This window comes from Dermacentor variabilis, chromosome 5 (genome assembly GCF_050947875.1).
Source record: "Dermacentor variabilis isolate Ectoservices chromosome 5, ASM5094787v1, whole genome shotgun sequence".
Lineage (NCBI taxonomy): Eukaryota > Metazoa > Arthropoda > Arachnida > Ixodida > Ixodidae > Dermacentor > Dermacentor variabilis.
In genome coordinates, this window is record NC_134572.1 from 47,144,100 (window position 1) to 47,169,200 (window position 25,101).

Here is a 25,101-nt window from a genome sequence, read left to right on the forward strand (position 1 = left end):
TGCTTTAAATAATGATAACTTTCTTTTGATTTTAGATGTTCTGAATACTTTCGTCAGGCCTAAAATTGAAGCCAACCACCGTAGAACCTGAAGGAGCAAATTATACAGAACAGTGTCACCGGGTGTCTCGTTACGCCATGTATGTAACATTGCGTCTGACGTTGAAGAGCAACGCATATTACCGCTGTGAGCTTTAATAAAGTTGATGTTACCTCGATGCCCAATGAAAGATGACAAAGACAGCCGAGCCTGCGTGCCTGTTGCCATTGTACGGTAAATAGCGTCGGTTACCTTTAAAATGCGAGCTTACAATACCACCCCCACACATTGCTTAGTGTAGCGAACACGCTAATCTTTACAAGTAAGAAAGATATGTGGCCTATGCCAGTGCTTCACACAGCTGCAATGGTTCTTCTTTTGCAATTCATTTTTATTCACACTCAACAAGTATAACAGAAAGTCTTCTCGACGTGCCGCTTACAGCCTCTTCGGGCAGAAGATTTACTCGTAACTTCAAAGCGAACGCTGCGAGTCGCTTGTGTCTGCAACGCCATGAAAGCTGTGATCGGGTCCGCGACAGCTAGCGCCGCTCCCGTCACGTGACTTTCCGCGCACTTCGGCATGCACACACACAAACACACCAACGATGACGACGATCTGCGCAGTGCGCCTTTCTTTTCTTTTTTCTTCTTCATTACGCGGTCATACATAAGGGACCGCGTACGCACGGCGTCACACCACTGGCTGCACTTACAGGCGTCATACTGTCGGAACGACTTGAGGCACGCAGGGTTTTTCTGACACCGGGAAGAAAGCGCTCTGGATGCACGCGCGCTGTGAGGATTGCAGAGAGTGACTGCAGAAACGCGGTGGAATGGGATTCGCGTGCCGCACGGCGGGGCACGTTGCTGTCACGTGCGCGAAGCTCGTCCTGTCTCAAGCCTCCGTCGCTCGCGGTGACCATAGTGTAGGGACTGCTACGCCCCGAAGTTGGTCACGCAGACCGTCAAGTTGCCGTGCGAGCGTGTTGCGGGCGCGTGTTGCGATTCGCTGAAATCTCAACATAATAATTGTGCATTGGCGGTGACAGCGCAGCGGGCGAATCTAAACGCCACGAAGCTCGTAGAGCCAGGCGCGAAGGTCGTCTGATTTGCGATGCGCAATTTCACGTGCCTAATAGTCGCCAGCGTGCTTTCCAGTAACTTAAGTTCATTAATTTAATGACGAGCACGGAATACGGAAGCAAAGCGCAAGCGTTTCTCATCTTGTAGATGGAATATCTTCTAGACGACGGCGCTGTCATGAGTTCCAGTATGAGTTCTGTTACGTGTTTCTTGTATCGTGTAGATTTTCGTATAAGAAAAATAGCGTGTACGTGGAAAGACACACTCCTGTGTTGTTCGAAAATTTCGTTGGCATGCTCACGTAAACAGCAACACGCCCTGCCGAGAAGTGGATTCGAGTTTTGCAAGGCAAGGTGTTGCAAGGCAAGGTTTTGCAAGGCGAGTGCAGCAAACAGGAATTTGGAAAAAGATATATCGAGATGGGTGAGCAGGCACACAAGTGCGAGGCGTGAAACGCAGGACGAGGTGATTCACAACTACATGAAGCGTCTTGGTAAAATGATTGAGAATAGTGTTCTTTGGCAAGGAAATTCCTCTTCATTTGCTCGCGATAGCTCAAGGCGATGGGCTGTCCAATAGTTTATCTGTTACCAGAATCTTCTGTAGAACAACGTCTAAACTCATCCGAAACTGCCAATGGCTCAATATACGGCGTCAATATTTATCAGAAGCGTCTTACCCGCTGTGACAGCTGCGAACTCATTTGAATTTGGTCTCGCAAAACTGCATGCAACGATCGCAGCAGTAACACTATCATAAATTCATTTATAAAACTTGCCACTCTTCTAGGCTGAGGTAATTACAAAATATCTTAACAGTCGGCATAGGTGACTAGCACTTGATTTGCTTTATTCTGCTTAGTGTGGTGGATTGTCAGCATTTGTGCGGGCTAACCGTGTCAACGATATAAACTATCCGGCACGCGGTCATATGCGATGCTCTGTGAGGCGTCTTTTTGAGTGGACACCGGCGATGCGCTGAACAGCGATTTCGTGGAATGTGTTTTCGTGGCGCCGACGTTAGCGCTGCGAAAACTGTGGCGGATCTGCGTGAAAACCGAATCCGGCACAGAGAGCCCAAGATGTGGCTTTGAAAGATCGTGCAGCGGACCAGTGCCTCGTTTGAACCCTGTTGGCGGCAACACGACACGGAAGGAAATACAAAAAAGAAAATAAACTGAAGTGCAATAACAACGTGTGCAGGGTGACACACCATAGCGATACCACACACGGGAAACCAACGTTTTTGAAACAATAGGCTCTCAGACTATAGTAGTGCCGTTGCTGTGTACATGGAGGAGGGAAAAGGATAGCAGAGAGCATTACGTCATGCAGCCAGCCTTGGCAAGCGAACGCTCCGTGAAGCCCATACAGTTGCTCAGTGGTGGCCCAATACGTGACCGCTTGCGTCGAGATCACGGAGCAAGAATGCAGATTTGCTGAGAAGTTTGGTTCCCTGTAGCTATGCCAGTAGTTTTTATTCGGTGATGATGATGATGATGATGATGGTAATGCTTGTTCAGCTGCCCTGCCGCGACTTTGCCTACAGAGCGGGAACACCGAAACCAACCGCCCACTTTGACGAGTGATCACGTGTTCGGCCAACAGGTTTGGCTTCAGTCTCGTTGCGTTATGCTCCCTCCTATTATTTCCTTCCTCCATGACTGCTGTACCCTTGGCAAACGACAAAATCCTGTATCCAATTTTCTTCCACGTATTTCACGTATAGAACAAAATAGCAATGCAACCATACCAGCGTTATGAAGGATAGAGTGTCTGGTCTCTCCAAGCAAATGTCACCCTAGGCTATGGGAGACGTCGCAGTTAGTGAATGAAGATCACTTGACAGCACAGCTATGGCTGTTTAAGAAGGGAGTGTACATAAAATTCAAGACGGGTGGCAGATGGGTATACTCAGTCGAATTGGCTTCTGAGACACTGCTGCGGTATATCGTTGCAGTCATTAGCTTAGACAGCTTAGAAGGTTCCATATAATTGACAAATCCGTTCCAGAGCCAAAAGCTTGATGTCAGACCATCTGTCTCGCAGTGCGGTTGACTTCCTTGCGCTTTTACCCTTACGTATCCTTGCGCCTGTATATGGGCACGCTCAGGAAATTAAAAAAAAAATAAAGAAGAAAGAATACGCCTCGGCATCCGCTACAAAGCCGCAACACGCAACACCTGCGTCGCCTCCCGCACGCTGGCTTAACGGAGAACTGCAGAAACATACCCAGGCATTGTGCTGACCAACAAATAGTATACATACGAACACGTGCTTGATCCAACAGTCGGCGCAAACGATAACGATAACTCCTGTTGCACGATGCGGTGCACCTTATTTTACAGGTTATCAGTGGCAGAAACGTCACAGAGGTTAGAATATTGTCGAAAAGTTAGTTTAGAAAGTTAAAACAACACCACGTGATCCTATCTTTGTACCTCGCGCCATAATTTCACGGGTTGGAAAGAAAAGAAAAAAAAAAGCACACAGCTTCCTGTCTTGCCATCGTGAATGCACGGGAATGTTTAGATCCTTTGCAGCGAGTCGGAGGGGATGCCGGTGCTAATATCAGACACATCTGGTATAGCTATCCTGACCGCCTTAAAGAAAAAAAATATATAATCACAGAGCAGGCTAAACAACTGAAAAGAAAATGCGACACGAACAAAAAAAAAGGGGGGGGGGGAAGAGGGGAGGACTAGAAGACCACGGCCTCTTTCTCGTAGCCAATAATAACACTGGTAAAGCTTGGTCCAGAAAGCCCGACCCCCTGCAAGTGGCCAGCATAAACCATAACGTTGCGCGGCGCACAGCCAACCAGACGGGCGCTCTCAGAGTCTCTCGGGATTTCTCCGGACACAAAATGCACGAGCTGGAGAGAGATGCGCTGCAGGGAGGGGGAAGGCGGCTCCTCCGGGTGGGGTTCGGGTGATCTCGGCGCTGCCGGACACCAGAAGGGTTTTGGGGCTTGGCAGCAGGAGGAGGAGATCGCCTCTTGACTCTGGGCATCGTCCCTGCGAGTGAAAGAGTGACATGATGTGATGTGCGAAGAGCAAGTTGGGGCAGGTTGATGTGAGAGAAGGAGAGGAGAGGACATCGCGAACATCATCAGCCTGTTTTATGTCTATACCGCGAGTCCGGTGCCTTTTTGAGAAATTGCAATCGTTGCAGTGCATCTTAATCTCACTCTCTGGATATATTTTATTAATGTGGTACGGCGTGGGATATGTACTACCTGTTTTCAATAAGCGCAGTGAGTCTGCCTGCAGCCCTGTTCAGTTTGGAATGTGGCAGTGGGAATTACCTGCGTCCCAGATAGTAATGTTTGGTAATGTCATTGTAAGTTATTAAACGATCTCCTTGTTTCCTGGCTTGATGTTGAACGGCTCGGTTGTGACCATTATGGTTAGCAAGTCCTCGTGCCAAGTCATGAGCAACCTCATTGAGGCTTACCCGAGTCTCGTTCATTTTCCCCATATGCGCAGGAAACCATCGGATTTCAGTTCTCATAATCCCGATGTTTCAAAAAGTTTAGCTGCAACTCCAGCTATGTAGCCTTTATCAAAACCCTTTATAGCGGCTTTTGAATCACTGTTAAAGCAGACCCACTTATTACTCCTGGTGGCTAGAGCTTGCCGCTTGTTTCGCCACCATGGGGTCCTCGGTAAAAATAGTGATAGCGTTTTGTACCTTCCCTTGAGGATTTGATACAATGGCCGTATATGCTTCTTTACATTTCACGCAGGCAGCATCAACTATATCTGCCAGTTGGTTCGGCTGCTCTACTTCCTGCAAGAGTGCTTTAGCTCTTGCCTTTCTCCTTTCGACATTATATTCTGGATGTATGTTTCTGGGGAGAGGGTTGCTTCTGATCTTATTCCTAACTTCAGTCCTTAATTTTACCTCAGCCTTTATTGGTATTCTTGATATATTCAGTTCTAACCCTATTGTGTGTAATATGTTCCTACCAGCTCGTGTTTTTGTCAATCTTTCGTGTTGCGCTAGCTGTTGGGCCTCCACGATTTTTTCCGTTGTGTCGTTCACCCCTAGGCTCATGAGTTTGTCGGTTGCAGCGTTACTGGGTATCCCAAGGGCTACGTTAACGAGCTTCCTGAGCGTCACACGAAGTTTGTTAAGTTTTGCCTGCTTCCATTTGAATAATCCAGCCATATAAGTGAAGTGACAGAGAGCAAAGGCGTGCAAAGGCCTCAAAGCGCTGTCTTCCCCTAAGCCTCTGTGTCTATTGGTAATTCTCCTTAGTAACCTAACGACTTCAACTGTTTTATTCGAGATATGTTGTATTGTTTTACAGTTAGCATTGTTTCCTTCTATGTGATACCTAAGAACCTTGATTTTTTTCAACTAGTCCGCATGATTGCGGATCCTTCATGAGTGTATAAGCACACTCTTGGCTAAGCTTCCGGAATGTAAGCTCTTGGTTTACGACGTTTTCTGCGGTGTTAAATGACCAATAGTTCTGATTTGGCTGCCGAGCATTTCAACCCCATGTCTTTCAGTGTGTTCTCTACAACATATAAAATTTCCTGTAATCTGGTCTCTGTCTGTTCTACATTACCCTTGGTACTCCATATGGTTATGTCACCGGCATATACCACATAATGTATACCCTCAATTTTCTCAAAATTTTTTGCTATCTTGGACATTGCTAAATTGAATAGCATGAGTGAGAGCCCCTTGTGGAGTGCCCATATTTCCCAAATTCTTAGCTTCTGATTTAAGCTCTCCCAGCAATGTAGTGGTACAGCGTGTTTCTGAAGTCATGTTTATTAACATGAGTAGTGATCATTCTGAGAGTTCCGTTCTTTCAGCTATATGCGACATATATGCGACTATATGTGACATCGTCCCCCTTTGCTATGGCGCCAGATTGCCAAGGTCGCCCATGAGCTTGGAGGCATGACGGCTACTGCATGACGCCAACGCATAGACGACGATGTAATCACGAAGAAGGAATGATATCGATGGAATGACGATGACGGCATGACGGCAATGAGATGATTCTTAAATGATGACGATGGTATGACAACGGAAAGCGTGAGAATAGCCACATGAAGACAACCTGATGATTAAGATTGTATAACGACGATGGCGTGACGACGATAGTGTGACGATAATATGACGATAAACGGATGACTAAACTAGAATGATGTCGCGACCACGATGGCCATGACTGCGACGGTATGACAACGAATGCATGACAACGGCTGTCTGACGACGACGCAGTGATGACGACGGCATAACAACAATGACATAATCTCAATTGAATGACGACAGAATGACGAAGAAGGAATGACACAGATGGATTGACGAAAGCGGTACGACGACGATGGCTTGACGACAATGGGATGACGTTACTGAAGTGATGATGATGGTAAAACGACTTCATGACTTCGACAGCATGGCGACAGTGGTATGACGACGACTGTGTGACGACGACAGCGTGACGACGATGTTATGATGAGAGTCGAATGTCAAAGCTAGAATGACGACGACGAAACGACGGCGACAGCATCACGAGGACGGTATGACAATGAATGCATGACGACGATGCAATGACGACGGTGGTAAGACAATGGTACGAGTTCAATGGGATGACGACGAGTGTATGGCGACAGTGACATGATGGCAACTGTATCACGAAGTCTGCATGACGACGATGGCGTGACGACGACGGCATGATGGGAGTCGATGACGAGGCTGTAGTGAGTATAATAAAATGACCATGACGGCTTAACGACGACGGCATGACAACGGATGCATGAGAGCGACTGCCTGACGACGAATCAATTAACAACGATGCCGTGACAGTGAGTGAAAAAACTTTATTGGAGGTCCGGCGAGGACGCGAACTCGTCGCGCATCTGGCTAGTCCCACATCGGGACCGGCAGTTCTAGCCATGACAACTGCGGCATAATCACGATGCCGCAGTTGTCAGCACAATTACGTTGCAATGACGAAGAAATAACGTCTATGGAACGACGAAGGTGGTATCACGAAGACGGCATGACGACAATGGGACGACCTTTTGAGGTAATAGCAATGACCAAATGGCAACGTGGCGACGACGGCATGACGAAAATGGTATGACGACGACTGTATGACGACAATGGCGTGATGACGGCGGCATGACGAGAGTCAGATGACGAAGTTAGAATGACGACGATGAAACGATCACGACGGCATCACGAGGCCGATAGCACAACGAATGCATGATGACGACTGTATAGCGGCAACACAATAATGACGACGGCTTGACGAAATGCGAATGATAAAGGTGGAATGAAAAAGACTCAACGACTCCGACGGCACCACAATTATGAGCACATACCTAGTGGTCCAAGCTATTAGACAACTAGGATCATTGGAGGCGTAGAAGGCATGACGACGATGGCATGACGAGAGTCAGATCATAATAATAATAATAATAATAATAATAATAATAATAATAATAATAATAATAATAATAATAATAATAATAATCAGCAGCAGCAGCAGCAGCAGCAGCATGCAGCAGCCTGGTTACGCCCACTGCAGGGCAAAGGCCTCTCCCATACTTCTCCAACTACCCCGGTCATGTACTAATTGTGGCCATGTTATCCCCGCAAACTTCTTAATCTCATCCGCCCACCTAACCTTCTGCCACCCTCTGCTACGCTTCCCTTCCCTTGGAATCCATTCCGTAACTCTTAATGACCATCGGTTATCTTGCCTCCTCATTACGTGTCCTGCCCATGCCCCCCCCCCTTTCTTTTTCTTGATTTCAACTAAGATATCATTAACTCGCGTTTGTTACCTCACCCAATCTGCTCTTATCCCTTAACGTTACACCTATCCTTCTTCTTTCCATAGCTCGTTGCGTCGTCCTCAGTTTAAGTAGAACCCTTTTCGTAAGCCTCCAGGTTTCTGCCTCGTACGTGAGTACTGGTAAGACACATCTGTTATAAACTTTTCTCTTGAGAGATAATGGCAACCTGCTGTTCATGATCTGAGAATGCTTGCCAAACGCACCCCAGCCCATTCTAATTCTTCTGATTATTTCTGTCTCATGATCCGGATCCGCAGCCACTACCTGTCCTAAGTAGATGTATCCCCTTACCACTTCCAGTGCCTCACTACCTATCGTAAACTGCTGTTCTCTTCCGAGACTGTTAAACATTACTTTAGTTTTCTGCAGATTAATTTTTAGACCCACCCTTCGGCTTTGCCTCCCCAGGTCAGTGAGCATGCATTGCAGTTGGTCCCCTGAGTTACTAAGCAAGGCAATATCATCAGCGAATCGCAAATTACTAAGGTATTCTCCATTAACTTTTATCCCCAATTCTTCCCAATCCAGGTCTCTGAATACCTCCTGTAAACACGCTGTGAATAGCATTGGAGATATCGTATCTCCCTGCCTGACGCCTTTCTTTATTGGGATTTTGTTGCTTTCTTTATGGAGGACTACGGTGACTGTGGAGCCGCTATAGATATCTTTCAGTATATTTAAATACGGCTCGTCTACACCCTGATTCCGCAATGCCTCCATGACTGCTGAGGTTTCGACTGAATCAAATGCTTTTTCGTAATCAATGAAAGATATATATAGAGGTTGATTATATTCCGCACATTTTTCTATCACCTGATTGATAGTGTGAATATGGTCTATTGTTGAGTAGCCTTTACGGAATCCTGCCTGGTCCTTTGGTTGACGGAAGTCTAAGGTGTTCCTGATTCTATTTGCAATTACCTTAGTAAATACTTTGTAGGCAACGGACAGTAAGCTTATCGGTCTATAATTTTTCAAGTCTTTGGTGTCCCCTTTCTTATGGATTAGGATTATGTTAGCGTTTTTCCAAGATTCCGGTACGCTCGAAGTCATCAGGCATTGCGTATACAGGGTGGCCAGTTTCTCTAGAACAATCTGCCCACTATCCTTCAACAAATCTGCTGTTACCTGATCCTCCCGAGCTGCTTTCCCCCTTTGCATAGCTCCCAAGGCCTTCTTTACTTCTTCCGGCGTTCCTTCAACAAATCTGCTGTTACCTGATCCTTCCCAGCTGCTTTCCCCCTTTGCATAGTTGCCAAGGCTTTCTTTACTTCTTCCGGCGTTACCTGTGGTATTTCGAATTCCTCTAGATTATTCTTTCTTCCATTATCTTCGTGTGTGCCACTGGTGCTGTATAAATCTCTGTAGAACTCCTCAGCCACTTGAGCTATCTAAGCCATATTAGTAATGATATTGCCGGGTTTGTCTCTTAACGCATACGTCTGATTCTTCCCAGTTCCTAGTTTCTTCTTCACTGCTTTTAGGCTTCCTCCGTACCTTAGAGCCTGTTCAATTCTATCCATATTATACTTCCTTATGTCAGCTGTCTTACGCTTGTTGATTAACTTCGAAAGTTCCGCCAGTTCTGCCAGAGTCAGATCACTAAGCTGGAAAGCTGGAATGACGACGATGGTTAAATCACGACGGCATCAAGACCACGAGCACATACCTAATGGCCCAAGCTGGTAGGCAACTTGGCCCACTGGGTGGGCGTAAGAGGACGGATGGATGGATGGATGGATGGATAGATAGATAGATAGATAGATAGATAGATAGATAGATAGATAGATAGATAGATAGATAGATAGATAGATAGATAGATAGATAGATAGATAGATAGATTAGATAGATAGATAGATAGATAGATAGATAGATAGATAGATAGATAGATAGATAGATAGATAGATAGATAGATAGATAGATAGATAGATAGATAGATAGATAGATAGATGCAGTAATAGGTCACTAATAGGTCACTAATGATAGCGATCGGCGTGAGAACGAGACCATGGCCAATCGTGGATGACCACTTACACAAGAGAAGTTCTGCGAATATGGGCCTAGATTTTCGGAGCGCTGTGTGCTAACGTAGTGCTGCAACGGCGCCTGGCAACAAATCCGGTCGCTCGCAGAGTGGCTTCGAATATTTTGACAAAGACTCAGCGACTCAAAGACGACTCAGCGCGAAACAGCGCCTGCGGCGGCTGCACTTCACATGGGGCTCACCGTGCAGCCTAACACTAGCAGGTGCAGCCATTGTGGGTGGGCGGCAGCGGGTCCTCGCCGGGGGCCCTTCGCAGCGGGTCTCCGTCAGTGAGCGGAGACCTTGGGCCCGCATGGTGCGGCAGCGCCTGGCCCCCGCCGCCGCGGTCCACGGTCTGTTGGATGCGGCGCATGACCAGCTCGAGCAGCGCGTCCACGGCGCGTCCCACGTTGTGGCCCGTGGCGGCGCTCGTCTCGAAGTAAGGGAAGCCATGCTTGGCGGCCTCGGCCCTCGCCCGCTCCTCGGTCACTGCGCGTCCTTCCTCCAGGTCCGCCTTGTTGCCGCAGAGCACCACATCCGGGTTCTCGCAGTACGCGTGCGTGCGCAACTGCTCGAGCCACGAACGGATGCTGTTCGAGGAGAAGAGAGCGACACGTGAATCACGTATACAGAACTGCTAAAAAAAAAAGCACCACTACAAAGGACTCGTACTGCATTGTCTCGTGCCCAGAGTGTGATGCGGACCTCCGGCAACGCGCGAAAATGGAACTCATCGAGCTGTCGACGGCAAAAAATATCGCTAGCTAAGGTGGGTTTCAGAGTTTGGGGAGCGGGTATTACTTGGTGCAGACACGACAACTTTCATATAGTGGCTGACTGAGCTGGTTCGCGATGCACAGTTCAAAAGCAGACACAGTCTTCGTCTGGCTGTAAGTTGAGTTTATTTTTCGCGATGTTCGCTCGGAACCGCAAGTGTCTCGCTATCGCGGCGGACTCGAACAATTTGTCGGCAGAAGGCTGAAAGGTGGAGCTATCAGCACCTCCCCATAATTTTCTTCCGAAGGACTTGCTGCTGCTTAGCTTCGATGATTCTGACGAGAGCAGGCGTCTCAGCAATGCATGACCACTGATTCACAAACCAAATATGTTAACGCGCCGACAGCGACAAACATTGACAAGCGCGGCATTTTCAGGTTACGGCGCTATGACAATATGTCAGTACTTGGCTGAAAGCCGTTCAGTTTCCTAACAAAATTACTTGAGGAAATTCTGGCGCTAGTGTCTACGGCAGCTGTAGGCATGGTGGTTAAGACAGCGTAGGAATGAATGGTACAGTACGTGGATTTGCCTAAACTTCGTCTTTCTTGCCCAAGAGGACGTTGCGACTTTGCTAATTGATAAAATTTTTACGGGTAGAAGCTACATGCTGTTACGGGCGATGGTCAGAACACCAACACACATCCATCGTCATCATTAGTAAACTCCGCTGTAAGTTAAGCTGTGGGTGCAGGGAGAGAACGAGGAATACGAGGAATCAGAAGCTGAAAGATGGCGACTAATATAGTGAATGCTATTAAAAGGTATAGTGTTCAAGTCGGTATCGGGCGCCGTTGCAATACAGAGGACATATTTACAAGGCAAGACGCACAACGCTGTCGCAATGGTAGGGCTAGTATATAGCGCGCACACCAGATAGCTCCACCGTCGTCTTCGTCATCGTACAAGTACTGAACACAGCATTGCCGCCCTTGACAATATTTAACAAAATGCCAGCAGAAGGGGAGAGAACAATGCATGAACTATACCACAGTCGCTCGAGCAAAAACACACACACCTGTGCAACGCTGATCGAACAACCGTGACCATACAGAGCCGCTGACTAAAGCAAATAAGTTCCGCGGAAATTCTTTCGGAGAAACGTGCGCTGTACTTTCGAGTGATTGACCATTTTTCCCCCTTTCACGAAGAAAAAATGGTCCTGCTCGGGCGAGAGGGTAAAGCGTCCATCCCAAAAATGCATCGATTCCGTGTTCTATCCTGGGACCAGGAAGGATTTCCCTTCCACTGCGACACTTTCTGAGAAACCGGCATTGGCTTCCTTTGTATAGCTTCGTCATGTTGACTGGTGTGTGACGATTTTTCCTCTCTCACGAATATCCCTTGAACTTGAAGTGGTTTGTGGACATTATGCAACGACCCTCGTGTTCAAGGTGAAAAAGTTTTATCGTCGTCGGTTTTACCAATATGATGCGCTATGAAAAAGTTGCGGGTGCGATTGCTTTGCGCGACAGCTGGAGGCAGCGTTCCTTTAAGTGGAGAACCGGCAGCACAAACGGCCTTCATCAGTCATTGCGCCAAAATGCATCGTGTTGTGAACATCGAACGTTGCATTGCATCGTTCGATGTTCACGAACGCAACGTTCGAATGTTGCGTTGTATTGCACAAGTGACAGCGTACGTGCGCATCTTTGCGTCTATTGCATGGACTGCAGCTACAGAAAGAATATAACATTAAATTATGTGCCAAAGTGCCAAATCAGTAGTAACTTCATTCGAACCATTCAGAAAGCCTATGAGGAACCGGCATTTGCTGATTTTAGCTTGCCGACTAAATTTAGTTCAGCGCATCGTTCGTGTCGTGCCTGACCATTTCAACGTAAAGGCGAGTCACACGGCAAACTAACAGCTAGGCTTGTGTTATAAGTGCTTTACACGCAAAAGAAATGCACAAACACACGACATGGGGCGCAAGCTAACAACTGCTATATTTGTTGAGCGGCGCTCGCGTTTCAAAAGTGCAAGTGCAGTGGAAGAGAATGCACATAGACCGCCAGCGAGTATGATTAGCGAAGTTTCTGAGAGAAAAGAAAGAAAGAACGAAAGAAGGAAAGGAACAATGCTTATGTGTCATAAATACAAATGAAAATTATTCGCAGCACTGGTCCCATTGTCAATGTGCCATATGGCAGAATGTAGCAATTCCGAGTTTTGTTTCCAACAATCGCGGTGCAGCTGCGAAGTTGGCCTTCCGAAAGCAAGAAATCTTGTGGAACTCTGCTATGCAGGGCGTCGCATTGAACCGGAACTGATCCGAAAACCGTAGCTGAACCGTTATTTCCATCCCAACCGGAACTGATTCAAACCGATACTTCTTCGGTCACCTTGAAACCGAGCCCAAGCAGAAATGAAGGAGCCGTTCCGGACCGGTTCCATCCACCACTGGTTCAGCCTAGGGTATATGTATACTCCTTGCGGGTATTCTACTACCGTGCACGTTGCCGTACTGGCGAGAGCAAACGATGATTCTTGCGCCAGTTCAGCGCAGCGCGCAGAGAGCTGCCTCGGAAACGGTGAAATGGCTCACCACAGTGATCCTATTGGCTCATTCAACCTCCGCTTTCACAATTGGCCAAGTTCGCATTGTATATCGTTTCAGTCAATCTAGAGTTGCGCCACGCACAGTCTCGTTGACTTCAATTGATAATCAGCAGCTTTCCCTGGGGCATATATAGTCTGATCTTCGGGGTGACGTAAGTACACACAGCTGTGTTCCGGCGCGCATCGCGCCAATAAAACGTCCGCGTAGTCTGCCGTTATTGGCGGCACTTGCAAAGCCTTAATTCTTTCGTCGTCTCGGAGTGCATTTCGCCTGGGCTCCTTTTTGGATTCCGCCAGGCGTGCTGCTCCCAAAGAAAAGAAAATTCTGGGGTCTTACGTGCCAAAAATCACGATGTGATTATGAGACGCGCCTTAGGGAGGTACTCGGGGTTCATTTTGGCCTCCTGTGGTTCTTTAACATGCATTCAATGTACGCGGTACCCCCCCATGGGCGTTTTTGCATTTCGCCCCTATCGGAATGCCGCCGCCACGACCGTGTTTCGGTCCCGCGTCCTCGGACTTAGCAGCGAAGCGCCATGCAAAGCCACAACGCCACCACGACGGCTGGAAGGCATGCATGCTGTGCTACAGCGATTAAAGGTGAATAAAATCGCGCAGAGGCAATACAACTCGGTTGTTAACTGGTAGGTCTAGTAAATAAGTGATAGTTCTGACATTGCGCAGGTTTGCTGCGCTGGTGAGAGTTGTTCGTTTCCGCGGCCTCTTTCGGGACAGCGTACCAGTTATGGGCCGTGCCCGCCTACGAAGCCGACTAAGGGTGAGTAAAGGCACGTGAACGGTGGGTCGACATTACGAAACCTCAGGTCTCGTAGCTACGGTAAAGGCGAGCTGGTTTTCGTATCGCCTTGGGCTGCTTTCATTCCGGCGTATACCGTCCGTGTGGCGCCTGACCAATTCAAACGAAAGGTGAGTCACGCAGCTGGTGCTTCCCTGCACTGAAACCTAATTTCCTGCAGGCCTCGCAGCTGATAACACTTCTCGCGTCGTGCCAGTCTAAAAAGAAAGCCGAGTACACCTATATCCCTTCTTATGAGTTGTGAATGCGAAAGCATTAATGTCCAATTGAACGCCACTGAGCGGTACATCGAGTTATGAACTCCTCGCGGGCAAGCGAGCGCGTCGAGTCGCTTTGATAGACAGCACAAGGCCGATGCACTTCGATCCGTGACATCGGGCTACTTTGCCCGACTGCCATAGAATCTGATGGGCACGCTCCCGAGTAAGTCGCCGTGATTTTGACGTCACCGCTTTCTTTACGCCGGGCTTGGCGATGGAAGTTTCGCTCCAAGTTGCAAGACATCATAAAGCAGGGTGCACAGGCCTGTCATCTAGAAAGCGTAGGCTTGGCGCGGTTTGATTTTGCCTTGCCGAGGCGCCGTTAAAGCGCAGGCGAGAGCTTGCGCGGGCAAGGAACGCGCGGATAACGCACGCTTCCGAGAGCGAGAACGACGTGTCGTCACGGCGAAGTCCTCTCCCCTCACGCAACACCTGGCGCGCTGATGCAGCAGCAGGTGCCCCGTTTCGCCCGCTCTGCTCCGTCGAGGCACGCTCGTCACGTTGCGTCGCAGCCAATGGGAATTCGGTGCCGTATTCCGCTTGTCCGGATGACAGACGTCGAATTTCTCACTCTATGAGCCATTTGACGCTTTCGCAGCAAAACTGTGCTTCCTGGATGCAGATGCTTTCGCGCTAACGCGCAATCGTGCCGTTTTTTCACAACGCGGTTCAAAAGCGTCTCAAACCACGCGCAGTTCGGCATGACAAAACCTAATATAATTTACTATAGGTCTCATAAGAAATCAGTCAGGACGTTGCAAAATAAATACATCTCTAATGGCGCAATACCAAATGCGTGATAAAAATTCTGCGCAGAAGTCAGTGCTCGTGTGGTTTAACATACTCTAGGTTTCCATCATTGGGCCGGCATTGTCGGGAAGGTGGCGAACGAGCAATAACGTGTAACGCTCCAATAACCAAATTGCAAAATTAAGAAGACCTGTGATACTCTTACGGTAACGGGGCGAATCTACATGCAACGTTCGCTTAAAGAGGGCTCTGTTATTTGCACTTTTGTACGCGTCGTAATTTTTCCGCAAACGTAATATATCCTTTTTTCAACATAACAATAGTAGACAGGGCGGAAGGAGGCCCTTGTGTAGCGCCCTGGTCGTGTGCTGACCCGAACTATATCGAGCAGCAACTACTCGCATTCAGGACGTTGTAATGGCGCCGCTAGGTCCTGTGCGTCGCTCTACACTGTAAACTGATTTACTCCCTTTATGGTTCTTAAGGGTGCAAATCTGTCTGTAACTCATACCCTTACACCCGCAAGGGAGCGAGTTATGGACAAAAATATCTTTAAGGGTGCTAATAGGTGAACAGTATAGGGCGCAAGTGAAAAAAATAAATGAAAGTTAGAAGTGGGTTGGGGGGGGGAGTGCGTTTTCATTTACGTGTACAGCTATACAGTTCGATGAATTGCCTCGCGACAGACGGAAAGAACGGCCGCGAGCTGCGCGCGAATGCACTTTCGTGATGGAGTCTGAGCAGTTGGGATAAACTTCCGTAGTCAGGCTGTGAACCGGTCGCGGGAAAAAATCGGTCGACTTGCCAGCCCATAAAGGGTTGCTGTTAAATTCGGCCTATCACCCGCCGGTATACATTTGCTGTAAAAAAGTAAAGTTTGTTCATACTGGACGTATAAAGCGATGAATGGGTAAGACAATTATAGAAGAAAGTTGGGCGAGTTGGTGCGTATTGAAGGATTGAGCCATTTTTTAACTAGCACAGAACAAACGCGAAACGAGAGCGAGAGACGCACACGACACGGCGCTATAAACATGAGCTGTCGTTTGCCGGTCAAAGTTGGAGTACAAGCTCGTGCCCTGCGTGCTTCTCATTCCACGTGCCACAGTTTCCAGATGTCTCTGCGATCGACGACACAAGCGAGTATACAAATGAGACCAAGAAGTGAAAGTTTGTACGCCTCACAAGCTCAAAAGAAGCCAAGCAAGCATGGTGCACCGGAGTCGCCTTGGTGTCGCATTCACCAAGCGTTGTAGACATCTAATAGGTTGCTGTGATACTAGCCCAAACTGTGAATACTGTAAGGTACCAGAAACGGTTGATCGTATATTTTGCGTGTGCCCTGCGTACGCGCAAGAACGACAGCAACTGGTCTCTTCCACTGCAAACGTCGATAAGAGGGCGCTATCAGACGAGTTTCTTGTAGGTACTTGGCCTAATGTAAACAGCGCATCCCTGATAACATGTGCCGCTATAGCCTTTCTCCAAGTCACTGGGCTGGGCGCACGGTTTTAGAGATGCCACAACTCTGTGAACTTGTACATACGCATCTCTTCCTCACACCATCATCATCATTCATCAGCCTTTTTCCTCACCGTCCCTTTTCTCCAGTGTAGAGTAGCAGGCAAGAGCAAGTTATAGCTGAGGCCGAGCTCTCTGCCTTTCTGTAAATAAATATATCTCTCTGTCTGCGATCGCACACATCTAGCGAGCGCTGGATCTGTGCTAAGAAAGCGCTCTGAAATTAGACTGTCACATCGCGCTAGCGACAAACGAAATTTGCGTCCTCACCCTCATCATCACAATCACCATTCTCGTCTTTTGCGTCGGTCTAGTTCGGTGCGCTACAGTTAGAGTTGTCTCAAGTCTGGAACACGCGCGTTGGGCGCGCGCGCGGCTTGCCGGCCAGGGGCCTCGCGCGTGTGTGTGCGTGCACCCACCTGAGAAAGGACTGCTCACTAGTGAGGTCGAAGAGCACGAGGAAGCCCATGGCATCTCGAAAGAAGGCCGTGGTCAGGCTGCGGAACTTCTCCTGGCCCGCCGTGTCCCACAGCTGCAGGTAGATGCGCTGGCTGCGGCCGCCGCCCTCGGGAGAGCGGTACGTCTGCGAGGGAGAAGCGGAGTTCGAAAGGGGGAACACGGGCGTCGAGAAGGCGTCGCATGCACAGGGGCGTGCGTGAACAGCGACTGATGAGAGGGAATCCAACACGAATAAAATAACTTGCGAATAAAAGAAATATTCGACGAGATGTTGGCCGGCTACTCCTCTTAATGCAAATAATGAAGGCCAGAGGTATAAAGAATTTACATAAAAATGCACTCAAACCTAAAGTCAACTACGCACACAATTTGAAAGTCAAACCACATGAATAAGTGAAGCACAGTCTTAAGATCCGGTGCACACAACTACACTACAATCAGGGCACAGAAGGACATGCGGAATCAGTTACTTTTGGAATAGTTTTCGAGTAATGAACAGCTGTTATCACCATTATTGTGAAACAGTGTTCAGATCCCAGTATTAATAACGTTAGCAAGAACCAACCGTGGTTGCTTAGTGGCTATGGTGTTGGGCTGCTAAGCACGAGGCTGCGGTTCCAATCCCGGCCACGTCAGCCGCATTTCGATGGGGCGAAATGTGAAAACACCCGTGCAACTCGATTTGGGTGCACGTTAAAGAACCTCAGGTGGTCCAAATTTCCGGAGCCTCTTACTACGGTGTGCACCAGATTAAGGAAGTGGTTTGCATGTAAGACCCCTTAATTTTTTTTTAACGTTAGCAAGTGTTTGTAGTTAGACTGCACATTTTGAAGCCATCTTTCTTAAGAACCCGACAGATTGAGCCTCGGAAACAAATATGCAATTTGTTGGTAAGCCAAGGAACCTTTGGATAGTGTGAATGATCGTGGTTTAGCCGGTAAGATCTGTCTTCGTGAGAGAAGTAGCCTGCTCCGTTACGTAAGTTGTCACGTTTTATTTCTATACAACATGCCCGCGGGAGTGCAAGTTATCTTACTTTTCCTCCAATTTTATGTTAGATTGCGCCTAGTTGACAATTTTGAAATACTCGAACGCTATTAAATATATTCGTATTTACGAATATTGACCATTCGATTCGCCGACCGGATCTAACGGGAAAATATTCGATTCGTTATTCGGAAGTGTCTAATGTTGGCGCCTACCTAGAACGTCGCACAAGCTGTATTACGCATTTATACAATAGTAAATGATACCCGCTACGGCTATCTGTGTTTTGTGCATGACGTGACTGACACGAGGGCGCTGTGTAAAGTAAAGGAGAGAGAGAGAGAGAGAGAGAGAGAGAGAGAGTTTCTAGAATACATTGGTGCCCACACATACACAAAAACCACCTTATTATGGTGCAAAATAAACTAAAGCAGCGATAACAAAATTAATCAATCAGTACTTTGTTCTGTCGACATTTTCCTGTGAACTATATGGACAGACAGTGAAGTTTTGTGAAGCAATGCCTGCAAACAAGGCGTTCGAAAGGTTGCGGGGCACAGATAGACGATAAGAAATGTACTTGAAGATAAACCGAAGGGAAAAATAAGTTCTATGGTTCTAGTAAATTGCAAAAAAAAAAAGTAGCAAGGCATTGGAAGCTTGGTAAGTCGAAAAAGGCGCAACCACAAAATGCAGGTGGCGACGCCGACTTCAAGTTCTCCGCACCAGCTCGGCGTTGGGTCATATAGATTTGGATGGCGTCTGTTCAGAACTAGCAGACGTATTGTCAATAAAGAAAGAGGGAGAGAGAGAGAAAAGTTTAATTACACGGAATGCAGGAGAAGTCGGCCTGAGGTGCATTCCTCTAGCTAGCTACTCTGTGGTGGGGGAAGGGGAAGAGGGAAAGAAAGAGGGAGGAGCACGATGGGTGAAGGTGACGACGGAAGCAAGATTTAAAACATAACAAGCAATTACGTCTACTATAAGCCTACTCATCTTTCAAGGTGAGTAAGGGTGTATTCTATACAAATCACACCATAAGGGTGTGAGTTACAGACACATTTACACCCTTTCTCCCTTTTAAGGGTGTAAATTATCTTACAGTGTGCGTCGCATGAAGTGCACGTGCCCGCGCGTAAAGGCCACTCCCAGCCTAAGTCTGTGCAGAAGGCTGGCACAGCTGCGCTGAATTTTTAGTGGTAGCCTAAATTTCATGGTAGGGTCCAATCATTGGAGTCGGCTGTGGCGATTATCCGGATTGTACCAGTGCTTTTTTTGTCGCTTTTCGGACGAGACTCGAGGGAAGGCATCTGGCGTCCGCTCTTGAAAAAATGAATTGCAAGCAGTGGCTTTGGCTCTTCGAGTGCCTTCTTCGCTTCGGCATTGTATTCTATAAAACCCGAAGGCTGCCTTAAGCGAACATTTACCGAGACACAGTGGCCAAAATACGAGAAGGTACTTTGAAATATGTGACGTCACACTGACGTATCTGCGCTGGAGTTTCGGCGCGATATTAAAAAAAAAAGAGCAGAAAGAACGGTACTTGGATTTTCAATTTACTTACTAATAATCAGTTCCTTACCGTGAAAGTAACACAAATATAACTTTGAAAGGTTAATTAATAATTAGTTAACTTAGGAATATATTACAGGATTCACGAGAGGCCTAGCCGATATAGCGCCTACATATATACTGCCCACAGACGGTCCCAATTCGTCGTTGTTAGGGTAGCTTTTGTAAGCCTGCAGAGAGACGACATCTGTAGTCAAGAGTTGAGTGGCCGCGTCTGCATTAAAGGGCAAAGCACAAAGAGGGAGCGCAGCGGTGCGTTGCCTGCGCGATGGCTTATCGAATTGTTACGGAAGAGCGAGCATTCTTTTTGCCGCCTTTTGTTCGCAATGCAGTGTAGCTAGCGCCCCATAGAGACGAAAGAAATCGTCTGAGATTAACGTGAATCAGCCAAATTGTGCAGGAAAGCAAGAAAGCAAGACATGTGCCCCGCCTAAATAAGCACGATGAATAGTGGTATTAACAGCCTACACAGCGCAGCATTTTTTTCTTTAAAGAAATGCATGAACATTGCTCTTCGGTGCGCAATAATATATTGGAAAGGTAGCTTTAATGAATATCGCAGGCTCCATGTTCTAAGCGCGTTATAAACAGAAATATTAATTAGAAATGTTTCAACACTGAAGGGCCAGCAGAGTGCAGACCAGGGACCAATTCGTAAGCAATCGCAAGGGCAAACCTTCAGGAAAGAATAAAAAAAAGAAAAAAGAAAGCTCGCCATCCCGGCCTTGCGAAAGTGAATGTCCAGCGAAGCTGTTGGAAACCACCACTACAACTGCTGATGGGGGGGGGGGGGGGGGTGCAATGCTGTATGACTTTAGAGTAACAGTAGTAGCGCCATTTTAGAGTAATTGAAGGAATGGGATAATGGTAATTTTGACAGCGCGCCGCCGCCCATAGCGGTGCTGCAACAACATTGAAATCAGTTGCTAGGCTGGTAATTTTGTTTACGAAAGGCTAGGGACGTCACACCGGCAGCTTGAGCAGCAGTAATCTTTACTGGAAAAAGTGTGCGGGGAGCGCTACGTACTTCGCACTGCTATCACGAGCGCCTAATCATCAATTATATGATCCGGATGCTTTATTTGAGCTTGTTCTTTATTGAAACGTATGCTGTTTTGTATGTCGTATGCGTGATTCCAAATAATGTATGCACTGCTCGCTTCACTCTGTCGAGTGCTTGTGGCCTCTGCCTTTCGTAGGTATGAGCCATGGCTTACGGGGGTATGAGTAATTGATGATGATAGTTTTCGACATGCTGTTTTGTATGTTGTATGCATGATTCCAAAGAATGTAAGCACTGTTCGCTTTACTTTGCTGAGTGCTTGAAGCCTCTGCCTTAGGGGGCTATGAGCCATTTCATTTTTTGCTTGCTTACGGGGGTAGGAGCCATTGATGATGACAGTTTTTTGTATACGTACGCGGAATCCCGGATCCTAGCCCATATGCAGCTTCTCTGTAAAAACCGCGAACACACGGTTAAGCTGTCTAACCCACTACGTGCTAGGAGGTTACCTCCTTGTTATGAACGTTCATCGACATTAAGGTCTTTATTTCTCAGTAGACACTGAATACACTTTCCACAGTGCGAAAGCCAGTCAGGAACGAAACTGCTTCGCCTGTAACACAAGCGAGTCCAAGGTAACGGTGTGCGGTCTCGAACTTATGTATATTGCTATCGATAGGACAGGGCTGTACGCAGTAAGCTTTGACGGGGTGGAAGGAATATACACAACTCACAATGTTTCCACACTGTGGAAAACTGCTCTCTATAGAATATTGTTACATGGAACAACAGTGCATTTCACGGCACAACTTGAGTTCGTATTTCTTGAAACTGGTTCTAGTCGCAAATTTAATGTCAGAAGATTACGCTTTAAGTAATTACTCCAATCCTGTATTTACAATACACCCCTTAGATTTATTATTTAAAACGTTAGCTAGCAGTTAGTTATATTTTCCGAGTGAATAACCGCGTTGGCGACTATCGCCCAAATTTTGATGTCCACTACCCGTACGAAGCAGGGGCGGCGAAAGCGATCATATTATCTCTAGCTCCCAATTGTCTTGCCAACCGGATGCAGTCGTCACAAAACAGCGTCCACGGAAGTCTATCCTGAATGCAAATTAACGCGTGCGGAACGAGGAAACCGCACGGCGTTGTGTCGTGAAGATTGGGCAACCGCGTGCGCAGCACGAGGATCCCTGCTAGAGCGGAGGCACTCTCCGGCACAATTCGCAGGTCCCCCGGGGCAGGTTTGGACGGCGGCGCGCAACAATTCTCGATTACGGAACCTCGCCGGCACGCCGTAGAAATCGGGCGCCACGGGCAGAACGTTCGCCGCTGATTTTGCCGCCGGAGAGAAATCAATAGTCCCATTGGACGCGGATGCACAGAGGGCATCGTGGTGGCGCAAAACGTTCGCTGGTTCGACGCCGTGCGTTTTCTTGTCAACGGTTGCACGTGTAGGAGGCCGCTCAGTGCGCATGTTCGATCTATCGCGCTTGTGCCGACACCACGCGAACGGGACCGTTACCCCAGATGCGGATGAAAGGAAGACTTTATGAAGTTTGGAACACGGGAGTAGTTCGTTGTTCACGTGCACGACGCACGATGACCGTTCCTCGTAAATAACGACGAATACCATTAAGCACACACACCTCCCGACAACGATACTCATGTCTTAAAACGAAACTGTCTTTGCCTCTGCTTCCCGCTTAACGGATGCAGTCTTATCGAGCAGAAAACAACCTGGACCAATGTGTACAGTCGGCGCCACCCTTGTTTGTGTGGATGGCTACCCACTAATATTTGGTGGTCGATCCCTTCCCTACGTACGGACGCATCGCTTTCTCGGTGTCTTGATCGATCGTAACCTCTCCTGGACACCTGAAGTGAAAATGTTACGGCGGAGAATCTCCGACGCATCCCAAATTATTAATTTTCTTGCTGGACCCTGGCGGGGTAACGACTGCAGGTAGATGCTGACGCTTCGTAATGCTTATCTTGATGGCCTCCTGCGCTATAGCCTTCCTATCCTGCAGCGACTGTCCCCAAATAATGAGGAAAGCTTGGAAGCGGCACGTAACAATAGCCTGCGTGTTTGTTTCGGTCCTCGGAAGGGGGTCTTCTTGTATAGGGACAGTAGCCGAGGCCCACTGTTTAAGTCTTGACCTGCTACGATTTCAGGAAACCACCCGCATACATATAAGGCACTTGGTCTAAAACAAGAATCATGTCTTGAGTAATATCAAAATACAAAATTATTCCTGATTCGGGACAAGCTGTTGGCGAAATTTGACTCACTATCCCCGAACAGGCACCACAGATCATGCCACAACAGTTCCCTCCGTGGATGATGTCTCCTCTACACATTCGAAATTACATCCCTGGGATAGATTCCGAGAAGAACATGCCTTGAGCCGCTATTTTAGAGACAGCACTGGCCTACATGAGCGAGAAGCTTACTCCACTACGAAGCACATATTTGCTGACGGCTCCTCTGCGCAACATAATTCTTCCTGTGTATTTTCGTTTCTTCCACAGACCAGACATTTTCATGGCGCTTAGAGCGAGTAACGTCATAAACATTGTCTGAGCTGTACGTGATGAAACATGCGCTAAAATTCGTACTACAGCAACTTCAACAACAATGGACAATATTCACAGACTCGCAAGCATCATTGCAAAGCCTTTGCACGAAAAACACTAAATCGAGCAATTACATTTTGGTCCAGGACATAGCATGCCTGCGCCACTTGGCATCTAACGCCTGGACATGCGATAGCATTTCAGTCGCTTCTATGACGTTGCGGTATAATAGGTAATGAAAAGGTAAATGAGGCAGCCCGCAAAGGGCACGATCGCATAACTTATAAAAGTGTTTTTTCATTAAAATTGAAGCTGCAGCTTTAGCGAAGCGATCGATATGTACTCAGTGAACGGCGTAGAAGACGGTCTTCACGTTCAGACAATTTCAAGTTTTTACTCAACGTCGACTCGGAACTCTAATCAAGGCTACCACAATGTCTTCCACAGCATTTGGAGACCGTCCATCACCGGCTTCGGCTGAACGTTACATACAGGAACAATCTTCTTTTTCGCAATGCCCAGACCACAAATCCACGTTGTGACAACTGTGGCGCGGTACAATCTCTAGAGCCCGTCTTGCTCGAGTGCCCAGCTTACAGAGACGAGCGACATCAATAGAAGGTATACCATGGAAAAGCTCGAGCAAAGCCCTTTGACATTGACACGGATGCTGGGTCCCTGGCATTGCCCCTCAAAACAGCGCAAAGCCCTGAACTTCTTGTTCTTATTGGTTTGCTGTCTAAGCTATGACTCACGCACGTCGTCTCACCAAAACAGCTATTTTATTTTATTTTGCATTTACCATCTACATGCGTCGCATCGGACACTTACCCTACTACTGATAACATCACACGACCTGCATTTTTTTGTTTTTTTCCCCTTTTTTCTCATGACTACCTTCTTCTAGCCTTTTTTCTCCTTCGTGCCATTCCCTCCAGAGTAGCACGAAGGCGAAAATACGCTGCCTGAACACTATGCATTTTCAATAAAGAGCTCTCTCTCTCTCTCTCTCTCTCTCTCTCTCTCTCTCTCTCTCTCTCTCTCTAGAGCGCGGGAACGGCGGCCGCCGGGCCGCTCCTGAGGCAGCAGCGATGTCTAACGGTAGCTAACGGTAGCCAGAATGGACAACATGCATGCGTCACTGGGCGTGTGCCCCATTCTCGGCAAATCTCCCAGAGTGGTTACGCATGTGTAAATGTGACACAGGGATTGCAGAAGCCCTAAGTGTACCTACGCATGCGTCGTATACTTAATTCTCGTCGCCAATACACCTCTGATGAGCATTCTTCCCTCGACAAGCAACACGCATCGCCTTCGTCCTCACGACACCGATAGTTAACAGCTACAGGACACGAGGCTGTGTTCGTGGCACCTGTGACACTGCTGCTACATAGCTAACTCAAACAAGATTCGAATCACTCGGATTTCAACGTCGCCTTGGATCTGCGTATTTTTTCTGCGTTAAAATTGTTACTGTGCATACCTTCATTTGTCAGTGGTAGCGAATGCAGTGAACTACATTGAGGAACAGCCTGCGCCTACTTCACTGTTACTGAACATTCCTACTTGTTCCATTCCTTTTTTAACGTAAAACTTCTGGTGCTGCGCGTCCGTATTGAAATAATAAAAAAAAAAGCGCTTCCAAACGAGCCGCGGCGTAAGTTTGAGCGCAGTGTGCACTGAAACGTAACCGAAGCTGGAGCGCAGGCTAAGCTATGGAGTTCAGGCTCTCGAACAAATGATGGCGGAGAGATCGAAAAAGGTGCAACGGCGGCATCACTTTGCGCGCACGGGTCGCCGTCCGTGGAGCTCTTAAAACCCGTCTCGCCTC

At 47.7% G+C, this 25,101-nt stretch overlaps 1 protein-coding gene across 1 annotated transcript in view; it reads right to left on the minus strand.

Moving 5' to 3' along the window:
- Positions 1-675: 675 nt before the first annotated feature.
- Positions 676-25,101, minus strand: part of Rab27 (RAS oncogene family member Rab27) — a 141,991-nt gene continuing 117,565 nt past the window's right edge. The window contains exons 3-5 of the mRNA XM_075692373.1: positions 17,083-17,246; positions 10,180-10,566; positions 676-4,140 (exon numbers count right to left, since the gene is read on the minus strand). Coding sequence (XP_075548488.1) covers positions 10,194-10,566; positions 17,083-17,246 — 537 coding nt within the window. The 3' untranslated portion in view covers positions 676-4,140; positions 10,180-10,193. The remainder of the gene's footprint in view (positions 4,141-10,179; positions 10,567-17,082; positions 17,247-25,101) is intronic.